General features: G+C 48.1%; 3 protein-coding genes across 5 annotated transcripts; 1 reads left to right on the top strand and 2 right to left on the bottom strand.

The window, feature by feature from the left end:
* Nucleotides 1-813: 813 nt before the first annotated feature.
* Nucleotides 814-2,274, bottom strand: LOC114844642 (gamma-crystallin N-A-like). 2 transcript variants are annotated; one of them, XM_029132183.3, is made up of 4 exons: nt 2,204-2,274; nt 1,740-1,988; nt 1,293-1,438; nt 814-1,017 (listed from the first exon to the last, which is right to left on the bottom strand). In XM_029132183.3, the coding sequence occupies exons 1-4, from the start codon at nt 2,222-2,224 to the stop codon at nt 882-884; spliced, it is 552 nt and encodes a 183-aa protein (XP_028988016.1). In that variant the 5' UTR covers nt 2,225-2,274; the 3' UTR covers nt 814-881. The 2 variants fall into 2 exon arrangements, with proteins under 2 accessions (XP_028988016.1, XP_040924049.1); XM_041068115.2 differs by having other exon boundaries at nt 1,740-2,063; nt 2,204-2,224.
* Nucleotides 2,275-3,409: 1,135 nt separating this feature from the next.
* On the top strand, nt 3,410-4,456 carry ly97.3 (lymphocyte antigen 97, tandem duplicate 3). Its single transcript, XM_041068116.2, has 4 exons — nt 3,410-3,537; nt 3,719-3,788; nt 3,911-4,033; nt 4,174-4,456. The coding sequence occupies exons 2-4, from the start codon at nt 3,740-3,742 to the stop codon at nt 4,278-4,280; spliced, it is 279 nt and encodes a 92-aa protein (XP_040924050.1). The 5' UTR covers nt 3,410-3,537; nt 3,719-3,739; the 3' UTR covers nt 4,281-4,456.
* A 74-nt stretch (nt 4,457-4,530) lies between these two features.
* Nucleotides 4,531-9,638, bottom strand: rheb (Ras homolog, mTORC1 binding). Of its 2 annotated transcripts, none has more exons than XM_029132511.3 (8): nt 8,710-9,638; nt 7,925-7,996; nt 6,384-6,451; nt 6,225-6,307; nt 6,068-6,124; nt 5,934-5,981; nt 5,586-5,667; nt 4,531-5,296 (listed from the first exon to the last, which is right to left on the bottom strand). In XM_029132511.3, exons 1-8 carry the CDS (start codon nt 8,759-8,761, stop codon nt 5,273-5,275), a joined length of 486 nt encoding a protein of 161 aa, XP_028988344.1. In that variant the 5' UTR covers nt 8,762-9,638; the 3' UTR covers nt 4,531-5,272. The 2 variants fall into 2 exon arrangements, with proteins under 2 accessions (XP_028988344.1, XP_028988343.1); XM_029132510.3 differs by having other exon boundaries at nt 4,531-5,300; nt 8,710-9,037.
* Nucleotides 9,639-13,504: the final 3,866 nt, after the last annotated feature.

The raw sequence follows: 13,504 nt of genomic DNA, 5'->3' as shown, positions 1-13,504 counted from the left end.
GCTGCTGAATGCAACCCACCACACAGTTATACTGGGATGGGCATCATGGTCATCCTGCATGGGACTTGTTGCAAAGCAAGATGCAGGAGGATCAAAATCAAAGGCAAAGCCATTTTATATTTAATTGGGCCTATTTGTTTGTGTGGTTGCAGCTGAAATCCTCCACTGCGAACACTCGTAAGCCTTCGAGGCGGCGCCTCAGCCTCACAGTTCACAGGTAAATGACACTAGGTGGTAGCAGAGCTCCCTGGGGCAGCCGGCGCCTCAGCCTCAACTTGTGCAATCTGTCGCTCACACCTGATTTATGCACTCTATGCAGGAAGGACACACGGTTTCCATTGTGCGCTGCCGACTGCCAAATATTGACTTGTGTGACAGAGGAGGGAGCGTGAGCGCGTGTCACTAAAAGCTTCGTTTTGACTTATTTTGTCCCTGTCCCAGTCTTAATTTGTGTCTTGTGATTTCTTTATTATTGTGCTGCAATTTTTTAAACATCATCCTAATTTCATTCCCATCCAGATATATGAAATGCCATCGATCTAGCTGTTAATGTGTGCTGAGTGATATTCAGAAGACCACATTATCATGAATCCATTAGTATGAGGAGAAGAACAGCACTTAAAGGTTCTGTAGTTACGGCATATAATAGAAACCAATTACGTGAATCATAGCTTACAGTAAAATATGGCGGCTGTGTCAGGAGGTTCACTGATGTAACATTAAAGCAGAAATAATGGAAATTGAAGAAATTGTAGGTTCACTACTTTATTTCATTCCTGGAATAATTCTGTACAAAAATAAAACAACAAGCGGTGTCGAACATTTGCGTTTTTATTATCTCCCACAGCGCGAGTGTGCGTTCGCGTCACGCGCCTGCGGCCTCAGAAGTAGTTGGCCACCCTGCGCACCGACTGGATGTTGGGGTTCTCCGCCTGCCACTCCACGTGGGTGCAGTAGTTGCCTCGCTCCACCACGTACATGCGGCCGTGGTAGTTAGGATCCTCGTAGAGCACCCAGCTGCCGGGAGACAGGAAGGAGTTCATCAGTTCACGTAGACGCGAGGGCATTTAAACGAATCGCTGTGGTTCTAAACATCTGCTTAATTATCATTTTGAACTTTTTTACAAATGCATTCGTCTTTCGATGATTGTTTACTTTAAATTATTGTGTAACAGATTATGCATGTTGTGTTTGTTCAGTAATAAGTGATGTGATTGACGGAGCCTCCGTGGTGCCTTCGTGGTGCCTTCGTGGTGCACGCGGGAGTCTGAGACTCTGCGGGGGGCACGTACGCGCCGTCTCCGTAGACCTTGATGGAGTTGACGCATTTCTTGGCGAGGCCTCGCGCCTGCAGGAATGGACAGTCGTCGCACAGCTCCACGCACTGGCCGCCGAAGTTGCCCTCCTCGAACAGCTCCATCCTGTAGTGCTCTCCGTGCTGGGGGAGGATAATGACATGCCCGCCCACTGAGTCACCGCGACAACGCTCGCCTTCACCTCCATGCAAAGAAGCAAGGCCTTCCCCTTTGTGCGGCTGTGCAAACACTTGTACCTATAGAAATCTAAAGGTGAACTGCACACGTGGAGGACGCTATGTGCAGCCCACAGTCTGCGTCTGAAGTGCACCGAACGCAGGGTTTTCTTTCAGCTGATGGTGTCAATACGCCGTGAGTGCAAAGCTGCAAGTTGATAATAAAGCGAGGCTTTGATTGTGCTTAATTAATTAAGGAGCCTCTCACCATCCTGACGGGCCGGCAGGAGCCCATGTGGTCGTTGTGTGCGTTCCAGCGCTGGAACTCGGGGTACTCGCCGTGCTCCAGGATGTACTGCTGGCCCTTGAAGTCCGGGTGGTCGAAGCAGACGAAGGCCCCGCTCTCCACGCGCACCGAGTTGACCCTGTTCATAAAGCCGCGGTCCTGGAAGTTGTCGCAGTCGCTGCAGATCTCCAGCTTCCTCCCGGTGAAGCATTTCCCTTCATAGAACACGATCTGTTTGTTGCGACCACAAGATTAAAGGAGACCGGCGCAGGAGAAAGCTGCGAGGGCTGTTATTTCTGACTAACGCTGAGCCACAGAGAAGAGGACGAGAGCATAACAACACAGGATCTGAGGCTGGACCTGTCATCACATTGTTGTCTTTTAAGACTGACTTGAATGAAACTGGCAACGCTCCACCGTGGCAGCGTTCCTGTTGTGGTACTCACCTTTCCTGAGTACTGAGTCATTGTTCCACACTAGTCACACACTATAACAGGGGAAAAATGTGGACACCCAGATATATATGAGCGAGGGGGTATCGCGAGGCAGGGCCCACAAAAGCACAACAATGGGGGGTTTAGACATTTTGCCACATGGACAGTTTCTCTTACATGTACCAGTGCTGATATTGGACTTTGGCTCCAGGGGGCAAAACAAAAGAGAGAGAGAGAGAGAGAGAGAGAAAGAGAGAGAGAGAGAGAGAGAGAGCGAGAGAGAGAGAAAGAGAGAGAGAGAGGGAGGGAGAGAGAGAGAGAGAGAGAAAGAGAAAGAGAGAGAGGGAGAGAGAGAGAGAGAGGTTTTGCATTGACTGGGCTTTGGGGGTGAAGTTGCACCGAGTCCAGCTTGCAGAGTAATATTTGGGTGGCGTCCAGATGAGGGGAGTCGAGGAGCAAAACAAACAGAGCTGGGAGACGAAGCAGAGGTGAAGGGACACGAGAGCCAGTCGCCAGTGGAAACTGTTCATTTGCTCCAAATCAAAGCCCTTCCTGCTTTTATTTGTTCACTGCTCCCCAATCAGTTTGGAAGTTTTGAGGAGATTTTCAGGTTACGTTTATCAAACCGTAGCTGAGGTTAACTTTATGCCGTTCAAACATGACTTCACACGTCCTTTTCATGATTTATTGGCATATTTTTCAGTTAGACTTTTTTATTTGAGCTGATTTTACAGTGGGTGTGAAATTGAATGGAAGGTTCTTTTGCCCCGGAGAAAATGTGTTTCTTTTGTGCAGCACCTGTGCCAAGAGATGCGTAGTTGGAGAGTCTGACAGCTGGTGACAGATTTCTGTTTGTTTTGTTTTTTGTTCGTTTTATGAAAAGTGTAATTTCAGATAAGTTCAGACTTTTATGTTCAGCCGTATTATGCAAGGCCGATGCTGATGTAGGTTAAGGATATTAAACCTTAAACATGTCAGAGATAATCCACCTAAAGCAAACACACTGAACCTTCGACTAATATCCTGTTGTCATCTTAAAGTACAAATTCCACCTAAATAAAACTTTATAGCAGTCCGTGACAGATTAATGCACAATATTTACAAAACCCTTATGAATTATATACAGCAGTGGACAAAGGGTGGACAGCTGTTGCATAATTTAGTAATCTGCGCATTGGGAAACTGTAACCCCTGAGCACAGTGTCCTGAAGGGGAGTACACTTCACAGAGAGACGGCTCTTAATGGGACGTTACCATGACAGGACAGGAAGAATGAACGGGTATAAATAGAGGAAGCCTTGAAGAACACGCCAGGCGCGAACCAGGACAGACACAAGGTTCAGAAGGTTGGTTTCCATCATTACTTACTGCATTATTACCGCTTATTATTTTAATGTTTGCAGGGATTTTAGCCTAACTTTGCTCGGGTATGTTTAAAAGGTTAAGAAAGAAAGTTCTGTGCTGTGAAATCAGCTCTGAAAACACAGCACCGACTGCGTTGTCGAGTTTGTGCTCAATCTCTCGCAGGCAACTGCACCGAGCGGAACAATGAAGCTGTTGGTCCTGGCTTTAGCCGTCGCCCTGTTGCTTACAGCTGGTGAGTCTGTCACTGATTCGCCACTGAATCAACACAACGTCTGCTGCCGCGGGAGAGCGGGGCGGTCGGCGGAATGACAGGAGTCGGAGGAACGTACAGAACGCTCTGAAATGTTTCCGCAGGCGCAGCCCTGGACTGTCACCGCTGCGTCTCCAAACAGGCCGGGGGCCCGTGTGACCTCACCGTGGAGACCTGTAAGGCCGGCAAGGACAGCTGCGCCGCCGCCAGGTTCCTCAGAGAACCATGTGAGCAACAGAACACTAAAGCGACCTGTCAGACTAATACACAAGCTGGAAACGATCACACAGGCCAATGCAAATATGCAAATATCTTTTTAATGAGGAGCTTCCTGAGGGACTAAGTGACAAATGTCTTCTTTTTCTAGACGGCCAGTTCCAGAAATGCATGGCTCGGCGAGACTGTGAGATGCTGAAGATGAACGCCTACATCAATATCCAGTGCTGCAGTGATCACATGTGCAACAGTTTCTAAAAATCCGATCGCAAAGTCGTTATTATCAGTCAGCATGGCGCTTATTGGAGAAGCATCGTGCGAGGCCTTCATCCTGCAGCGCATCTGGGAACATCAGTACGAGCATCAGTACGAAGCAGCAGAGCTTCAGAAACGTCACTTTTCCTAATAAAATAAAGCTTTCACTACAAGTCAAACGTTGCATGTGTCATTGTTTTCATGAGACTCATCCGCCTTCTCACCTTTTAGCCAGAGAACCACACCGTCCGACTTTACATAACCACTTTTTGCTTTAATGATTACAATCAAAAACATTTGTACAACATTTTCAACATTAGAAAATGGATGCAGATCTTTTTGGCTGACAAGAAACTGAGGAACAGAGAAGTGGGTGCAGTGTGGAGATGAAGTAGAAAAAGAGCTGTGTACTGCAAGGGACTAACAGCTGGTGGTGTATCAGAAGCAACGCCCGTGTTTGCTCAGCGTTCTCCCGCGCGCACGCTTGTCAGACATTGCGTTTCTCTTATCTCTTGTTATTTAACCAGAGAAGGGGCTGTAGCCCGTGTGGGAGATGCATAACGGGAAGCTAGGATGCATCAAACCACTCGTATCTCTGGCCTTGATTACAGCTGTCATCATCACCAAACATTTTCTGATACACCCAAAATGATGCTGTGTGCTGCACATGGAGGAGGGGCGGATTGCGGGAAATGTACGACGGGGAAACCACCACTCATCCGTTTTTTATCAAACACGCAAAGAAAACAAGGATGACAAAAGGAAACGGGAAATACTGATAAATAACAGTGGATTCAGAGCCATAAATAGACTGTATCGGGTATTTAGGACCCTGGAGGGTGGAGTCAGCTGAGGTGGAGGAGAACTGGCAGCTAGCCTTCAAGTAACGGGATATCCCAGTGCAGTGTCCTGTGTGTTGATTGGGCGGCTCTACATCATGGAGCAGGACGTTTTTCCTGGCTGCACGCCGCCGTCCATCTTCTCTGCCTCCAGGATCATCCTCCGGAAAACTTCCACGGCTGTCTGGGAGAAAACGCGAGACACAAGGAGCTGTCACCTGGGCGAAAATCCTGTGTAGCTGCTCCGCTAAGCTCCTCTGTGAACCGTTTCTATGACACTGTAACGCAGGTTTTTCTGTTTGTAGCCAAAAGCAGGAAGTGAATTTTTACACTGTTTATGGTTGTAAGCGGACCCTGCTTCTCCTTTAGGTGAGGCCACCGTGCCAACATGTTATATGGAAGGTGTACGTCTGTGTTTTGAAATAAACCTTGAGAAAACGTACTTGCAGCCTCTGTCATCGGCTCTTACCTGGTTCTCTTTAGCCGAGGACTCCATGAAGGCAGCGTTCCAGGATTCAGCTAACGCTTTTCCCTCTTCACAACTGATTACTCTGAAGGCAAAAGAAAGAGAAGGTCAGGAATTATAATCTATGAAACATAATTATAAACCGTGGAGCAGCTGCATTTAAAGCATTTACACAGCTATAGAGAATGAGTCTGTAACCAAACACTTGTGTTTGAGTGTCATACGTCAGACGTCGGTTTTGCATCTCTGCCTGTACAATTATAATGAATTAAATGAATTGTTATTATTCCGATCGACAGCTGCTTTGACCCGTGAGTTGTGCCTGTGCATGCTTTGCATCTCAGGACATACCGTTCCATATGTAGGTCGTTCTTGTTTCCGACGAGCATAATTGGAACTCTGCATCGGAAACAAAGCAAACGGCATGTTGTCATTTAAGCATGATGCACGGAAACGACGCGGACACCAAAAGCTGTGATACTCACTGAACCTTCCCCACCATGTCCAAGAGTTTTTCATGGATAACCTGTACAACTTCGAAACTGGAAGAAACAAGAAAGCGGTTTGTCTTTCAGCGCAACATCAATGTTCAAAACCCCCTAATGGCTACAGCTTGGCTCGTTAAAGGAAGTCCAGGTTTACCTTTTATTGGATGTAACTGAATAGACCAGAATGTAACCATTGATGTCTATGGAGTAGGTCTGAGGGAAGATGGAGTACTCGTCCTGCAGAGATACAAATTACAGCAATGAAAGAAATCTACATGCAAATGAACATACTGTAAAGAGCCAGGAGTCCTACCTGTCCTGCTGTGTCAACCAGCTGCAGATGGTACTCTTGTCCATTTATTGTTATCATTTTAGTAAATGCTGCATTCACGAGAAAACACATATTAGAAATTTGCAAATCTTTAATGGCTCCACGGAAACAAAAACCTAAAATATAGCAGTAGCTGTACTATACAGTCCACTGGGTCTTTATTAGCCTATGGTTGCAGACAGCAGATCCGCACACATGCAGCACAAGGCACAACCCAGTTATGGATCCATTTTGGTTTGCATAGGACGGCTCGGTTCATTCGGCACAAGAATGTCAATATCTGCCTGGAGATGTGTCATATTAGCTACAGTGAGGCTGAGGGATTACACCGCCTGCAGCATCCTTGCTGATAACCCTGATGCTTCCTCCTCTCCGCTAACCTTCCACAGATTATTTATAGATACAGACCACACATTTGAGAGGCGCATGGTGGTATGTGCTGTGGCATGATGGGAGAAAATAAAGAAACAGCCTACAGGTGAAGTTTAGTATCAAATCTCTGGAGTGTCTGGAAACATGTTTGTTGAGGAGGCTGCTGGAGAGCTGTGCTATATAGTTCCTCCTTCAGCAAAACGTGCTGTTTAAGACAACTCTCTTATCTAAGCCAGAGATTTTATAGTGTATGACTTCTTGCCTTTAGACAAAATCATGTCATGAGTTCACATAAATACACCAAGAGAATGTGGTGGCTTTGTTTGGCATCGTCAGGTTCAACGTGATTGAGAGACACGCGTTATATAATCATGTAAAACACCTGCTCCGCTTGTATCTGTCCCAAAACACTGTAACATAATAATGAACCCCGTGACATACACGCATGTGCCTGAAATGTCATTTGTTTGTCATGTGATAACAATAAAACCGTCGCCATGGCAACCAACAAAGCGAATCCATTCAGCGAGGGAAGCCACACGGTGCAGCAGAATGTGGGAACAGAGCTTTTTTTTCTTTCCCCATGTGAAATCAAAATATTGGTTTCAACCACGCTGGACTTCTGTATTTTAATCATGTTAACTCCAGTTGATTAAATTAAGTCCAATCAGTGCCGAGTTTTGACTAACGGCTTGAAAACCCAACATGTGATCGCGCACGAGGTGACAAGTGGCGAATCGCGAGGACACAACACGGGGCTGAGTCAAACATTATCACAGCCTGTATCTCACATACATGCACAACAAAGAGCCATCAGTCGGTGAACTCATTAGCAGACAATTAGCAGGCAGCTACTCGAATAACCCATTAAACCTGCTAGCATGTAGCATCCGTTTATTAATGTGGGTAATTGTATCAATAATTACTGTACTGTGAGGGTAACGTTCATGTACAAGGCTGTAGTTACACTGCAGTGGTTCTTGCATGGTGTAAATAACTGGCAACAGACACTGCAGCTGTGCAGGAGCAAGTGTCGTGATCACTGCCAATCTTTTTCACTACTGTTGATTCTGTCACCAACCAGTGAAGCTACCTGGATCCCCCTGATCCAGCTGTGTTCTGAGTGTCCGGGTGCAGCTGTCCACACTTACTGTTTTCTATTGTTGGGTCATATGAGTCAACAAACTGGCCTTCCACAAACTGAATTGTCAAGGAGGACTTTCCTGCAAAAAACACATCACAGACAAGTTAAATTCTTTGAATTTAGAAAAAAAGTATTGTTATTATTATTAGTTAGAAAATAGACACGGATGCTTAAAAGGGGTATTAAGAAGAAATCCCATAAAAATTGGAGTAAAAGCCTCAAATTGCTCCACATTAGAATGAATTGTGAATTTTACTACGTGTGCATTTGTTACTATATCAACTCCGCACTGAGCAGGCAACCATAAACACAATTCAAGCCTCTGAGGGAATATTACAGGGCTGGTGCTGCCATGCTGCCTGGGCCTCCGCTCGTGCTGTCTGTACGTGCCATCTTGTCCTGCTCATCGTTTTACCGCAGACCGACTGCGCGTCTTTGGATGCGGACCGGACGAAATAAAGTGGGCAGTAATGCGTCAAACGCCGTAGTCCTGCGGGCCTCCGCAGACTAACGCAGGGTCAGGGTCTCATGAGCGCGCACCCAACACATCTGCCTTTTACGCATGATGCCAGCGGCCTCCTCCTGTGCCACGAAACCGCAAGGCCGAGTCTCACCTGGAAACGCTGCGTGACAGATTCTACTCCCAATAATATAATCTATCCTAGGAGGCGTAGACCGCTCTCATAGGCGACTTGAACTGAGGCGACGGCCCGCTGAAATCGAGCCTCTGTCGCATCTGAGGCCGCCGAGGTGCCGTTGCCCTCCTCTGCGCATCGTCGCGTCGGGACTCACCTACGGATCGGTACCCGAGGATGGCGATTTTTCGTGATTTCGGCTGCGGCATATCTCGTTCGGGTTATCGCATCTAGTCCTCGGGGTGCACCGCAGCCTCCAACCGGAATGGCATCCAAGGATTCAGGGAGCGCACAGATTCGACATGCAGCCTCCAGATGGCAGCAGGAATCCCCGTTCTTTGCTGTGCTGATGAGGAAATCTACGTCCACGGCTTGGGGAAAAAAAACGCACAATGTTATTTTAAGTCATATGAAAAAGCGTGGAGTGTCTATGGATCTACAGTAACTGCGTCACTCCCCTTTGCTATGTAATGAATTAGTAATTACGGCTGGGTCGTGACTGGCTGCGGGAGCAGCGGAGGCGGCTCTTAAGGCCTTTTCCTGAACTCTGATTGGATGAAGCAGCTACGCGTCAGGCAGCAGTGGCCGATCTCTGAAATGTGATTGGCTGTCCGACGCAGCATGGCATGCTGGGTGGTCGGAGGCGATGTCATTCACGTCTTTGGGGTCCAGAAGGAAGAGGCTGACGGTCCGGCTGATTTTTAATGCACGGAAAAAAATCTGCTGTGACCTTGTTGTAGAGGCGGCCTTTACGCAACATGGAGGCAATACTTACAATAAAACAAAAAATAAAATCACAACTTAGCAAAGCCGCCACACACGGACTCTCTGAAGAATTAGTATAGGAGAATAGGAGTACTCAAGAATTTAAAATATTTAGAGTGCACATAAACTCAAAATACGGTCTCCTAAATTTCAGTTTAGTAGCTTTAAGCCAGAATTGTCTCACATTTTCCTCATTAGCAGATGGACTTTGGAGTAATGAAATAAAAGAAAGTCAACAGTCCATCAAACGTGATCAACATGTAGCCTAGACCTATGGCTTACAAACACTATTAAGTTAAGCATCAATATATATAACTATGTCTATTGTGATCCAATTCTATCAGGAATTCATTTGCTGAATGAATTAAGGAATCTATTAATAAACTGTATGAAGTTGTACTTCAGCCTCAGCTCCAATAAAAGCTACATTTTAAAAAATAATTGTATTTTGTATCATCAGCGTTTTTATTTAATAATTAAATAATGCACCTCATTTATCTTGTCTAATCACCCACTCCTTGTCTCTTTAATACACTAAAATCACTAAACAATTCCAACAGACCTGAATGCACCACAGATATGCATGGTTTTAAACCTGCTATTATCCAGAGAAATAAAGATACAACAAGGACACAATGAGATCACACTACTGATCCAGCACAGATGTCCCATGGGTCCCTCAGGGAACCCTACTGGAAAACAACCAGAGGATTTAAATAGACACCCACTCACCAGTAGATGTCCTCATAGCACCATTTATACATCACAAATTATCCTCAGTGAAAGCACAAGCAGATCCAGGAACATCATCTGCTAATTATGGTTAAGTTCCATCATTTGTTTTTGGTTCAACAGGAAAGCCGGCTCTCTAAACACATACACCAGGCAACACGCACCTCTGATTTTCCTGGGTGATAGTGTATTCTGGTCTAAACGTCCTAATATAAGCACAGCCACAGGAGTGAACCAACAGCATAGGCACTCAGGCCTCAATTACTGGCTCAGACCCAAAGGCAGACACTGGAATTCAAGCCAGATGTGACCGAGGTGGTGAGATGATGAAGGTCCTCATGAGTTACTTATGAGCGTCACTCATTCCCCAACTGCAATTTCTTCACATAGATCTTAAAATGGCTGCAAGCTTGAATTTCTCTCACAGCTCAAATGCCAGTTCGGAGGGTTTTTTTTATATATAATTATATACTCTCTGAAAAATTGCCAGCAGGCCCAAGGGTGTGCAGCTTCTCCTGCCTTGAGACCAATGAATCCCTGTTTCCCTGTCACGTCCTGGGCCATTACCACTTAATCACAGCAATGTCCAACTTCCTGTCACTAGAACCCAACGGTTTCGCCTCCACACACACATCTCAGCGGTGGAGACACGAAATCACTGGTGTCAGCAGGAGGCGATTTGTTCTGCATGACATTGGTCCACAAAAAAAATGGCTGAAGGGTGCTAGCAATCACTGGATCCACACTCCAACACATGGACACTGTCACTCTGGGCTCTCTCTCTCTCTCGCTCGCTCGCTCGCTCGCTCTCTCGCTCGCTCTCTCTCTCCCTGCCCGTCGGTCACACGCGCTCGCGCTCCTTCAGGAAATTATGACGACCAGGAATAGGTCACATTAGTAACGCAGCCGTGTTCTAGCCGGGGATTACGGCGTGCTGGCACCGACCAACAATAAATACCCTCCGCAGGAACAACAGGTGTCTGACAAGATTGTTTCACTTTAATAAAAGGCTCACACGCGCCTCAGAGGAATAATGCACCGGGCTCTGGCAGACACGTTGGCCTTTTACTGCTTCATTCTTTTAATGCTTCATTCATTTTTTCTACCCCAACGGCCGATCTAAGACGCGGCTTAGGCGCTGGCGCGCGGTCGCCTTCAGCTCGAGCCCTCGCCGTGGGGTCTCGGGTTCCTCCACTCGGGCGGTGGACGTGCAGCTGGAGCGGGTGCATCTGAACCCGGGGCGCGCGGCGCCGGCGCCAGCCTCTTTCCGCTGGCTGTGAAAGCGCCCCTGGCTCTGTTAGTATGCCGGCCGGAGCGCCAGCATCCTCCAGCTGGGCCCGTGCCACCACTGGGCACCTGGACCCGCTCGCCTGCCTCGCGAAGGAAGCCCCCGCGCGTGTTTAACTCAGAGCGCCGCTTCCGTGGAGCGTCCTCCAGGTCTGCGTGGGCGCCCGACGCGCTCCTCGGCGCCGCTCACCTTCATGACGTTGACGACCGCCCCGGGTCACGTCCCGGCCTTTTTTTTTCCACCGGCTGATTCACACTTCAGGCCGTGCCTCAGCTGCTGGACGCTGTCCAGACTCACACAGGCCTGAAAGACAGTCATCATTATCCAACTCTCACAAGGTGTCATTGTAGGGATCCCATGATTACCATATCAGCAGCACATGAAACATTTATGGCCTGCTGGCAGTGACGGACTGGCGAGCATCCTAATGCCTGGAACACAGCGCGTCAAAGCCCATGGTTTCAAGTTCTGGTGGCGCGAACTGGAAAAAAAAGCCCCGGCGCTGTCGCTCGCAGTCGCGCGGAGGCCTTTTAATGCGCGTTCCTCCACCACACCTCACATAGCACCAGTTCGAGCAGACAACCTGCACATTTGCGACACAGCCTTTGCAGGAGAGGCTCCTTTTGCAGCCGCCGGCGCTCCCTCCTGGCGCCGACCCGCTGCGGCGGCGCTCGTTTGCCAACGCCGCGGTTCCTTCTGCTGTGACCAGCGTTTCACCGCCCCACGACGGTCCCAGTACTCATGGGCACCAAGGTCTGACAGCACCACACATGTGCCCGACTGCCATCACTGTTGGCCGCTTTATTGCTCCCTCCCACATCTACTCCACACTCATGGAGACCTGTTTGAGCAGAAGGGTTTCCTTTTGCGTGTTGTTCGTCCTGACTTTGTATTAAGTAGTGGCGATCTATGAATAGTCACGTGATGGAATCTGCAAATCTGTAGGTTATCTGCACAAAGTACAACAAAATAAATCGAAATAATCCCACTAGGCAACAGCGGAAGCAGGAAAAGCCCTGTAATGGAAGAATCCTCCTGCAGAACCGGGCCCAGGGTGGGGACCGTCCGGGTCCAAACAGCAACTTTCCTACTATATAAGTTGTGCAACGTATGACTGAGCTGCAGGGCGGAGCCAGACAGTGGGTTCGTCTGCGACCGGCCCACAGATTCCTCTGAATCAATCACTCCCACCGCCGCCACAGAAAGTCATGATCGCCCTCCTCTCGGCTCCGCGTGCAGCTGCGTCGCTGTGTAGTGGTGGGAGTGAGCAGGTGAGACCCAGATAGACGGCGCCGCGGTGCTTCATCACCTCACCCGCTGCTGTCACCGCCACAATTGGTTCGCACGCGCTCCATCTGCTGCCTCAGCAAAATCAGGAGTGATCTGGTCACTCTGGAGCCCAGTTAGCTGTGCTCACCGCGTTTCCCCATTGATTCCAAGCAGCGCTGCAAACGGTACCGTTACGCGGCAGCGTTAACCCGGATAGAGCTGCCCCATGGGCGTATTTATTATCTATTCATCATGTTGTCCCAGTTTATCTCAAGATGAATCTGCTCGCTTCACTCCAGCTCTAACTACAGGTAGCTGGCGTGTGGCCTGAGGAAAGATTAGGGGATTACACGATGCTCAGCAGAGTCGATAAGGAGGTGAGAAATGATGAAGCTGGGTTCGTCTTAACAGTCGCCAGAGCATCTGTGGCGACAACCTCCGTGTCCAACCTGGGAAATAAACGCACATTTGAAAGACTGCAATGAAATATTCTGGGCCCTGTGTTCAAGCCTCGAAGCGGACTCGTCAGACTCCCCCTCAAATTTCCTCCATGGTAATTTACATTGCTAAGTAGATTCCTCGGTGTCACCTGGAGGTTCGGGCAAAGCGGAGATGCAGCCAATTTCCAGATGGCAATTCGCATGTGTGACATAGCCTCAGTTTCTGACAAAAAAAAAAAAAAAAAAAGCAGCCTGGCCCCCGCTGCAGACTCCATTACCCCGGGGAGGCACAAACGGAGAGTGGAACGTGTCCAGTGGTGTGAATATTCACATCTGCACCTGCTGAATAATGCGGTGATCAGCTCCGGCGTCCGCGCGCTTGATTTCGTCTGGAATTCCTAATAGACCCGCTAAATGCATATCTCTTGTCTCTCAGAGCCGATCTCGTCTCGTGTTCT

The sequence above is a fragment of the Betta splendens genome, chromosome 17, assembly GCF_900634795.4.
Source record: "Betta splendens chromosome 17, fBetSpl5.4, whole genome shotgun sequence".
Classification (NCBI taxonomy): domain Eukaryota; kingdom Metazoa; phylum Chordata; class Actinopteri; order Anabantiformes; family Osphronemidae; genus Betta; species Betta splendens.
Note: the sequence above shows the minus strand (reverse complement) of the source record. Positions and strands in the feature narration are given on the sequence as shown.

Coding starts and splice junctions, on each gene's coding strand:
- LOC114844642 (XM_029132183.3), bottom strand. CDS start 2,224: ATGACTCAGTACTCAGGAAAG. Junction 1,989..2,203: donor TGACTCAGTACTCAGGAAAG/GTGAGTACCACA, acceptor CGCAACAAACAG/ATCGTGTTCTATGAAGGGAA. Junction 1,439..1,739: donor CCTGCCGGCCCGTCAGGATG/GTGAGAGGCTCC, acceptor ATCCTCCCCCAG/CACGGAGAGCACTACAGGAT.
- ly97.3 (XM_041068116.2), top strand. CDS start 3,740: ATGAAGCTGTTGGTCCTGGCTTTAGCCGTCGCCCTGTTGCTTACAGCT. Junction 3,789..3,910: donor CGCCCTGTTGCTTACAGCTG/GTGAGTCTGTCA, acceptor ATGTTTCCGCAG/GCGCAGCCCTGGACTGTCAC. Junction 4,034..4,173: donor CAGGTTCCTCAGAGAACCAT/GTGAGCAACAGA, acceptor TTCTTTTTCTAG/ACGGCCAGTTCCAGAAATGC.
- rheb (XM_029132510.3), bottom strand. CDS start 8,761: ATGCCGCAGCCGAAATCACGAAAAATCGCCATCCTCGGGTACCGATCC. Junction 6,308..6,383: donor TGGTTGACACAGCAGGACAG/GTAGGACTCCTG, acceptor GTATCTCTGCAG/GACGAGTACTCCATCTTCCC. Junction 6,125..6,224: donor TCAGTTACATCCAATAAAAG/GTAAACCTGGAC, acceptor TGTTTCTTCCAG/TTTCGAAGTTGTACAGGTTA.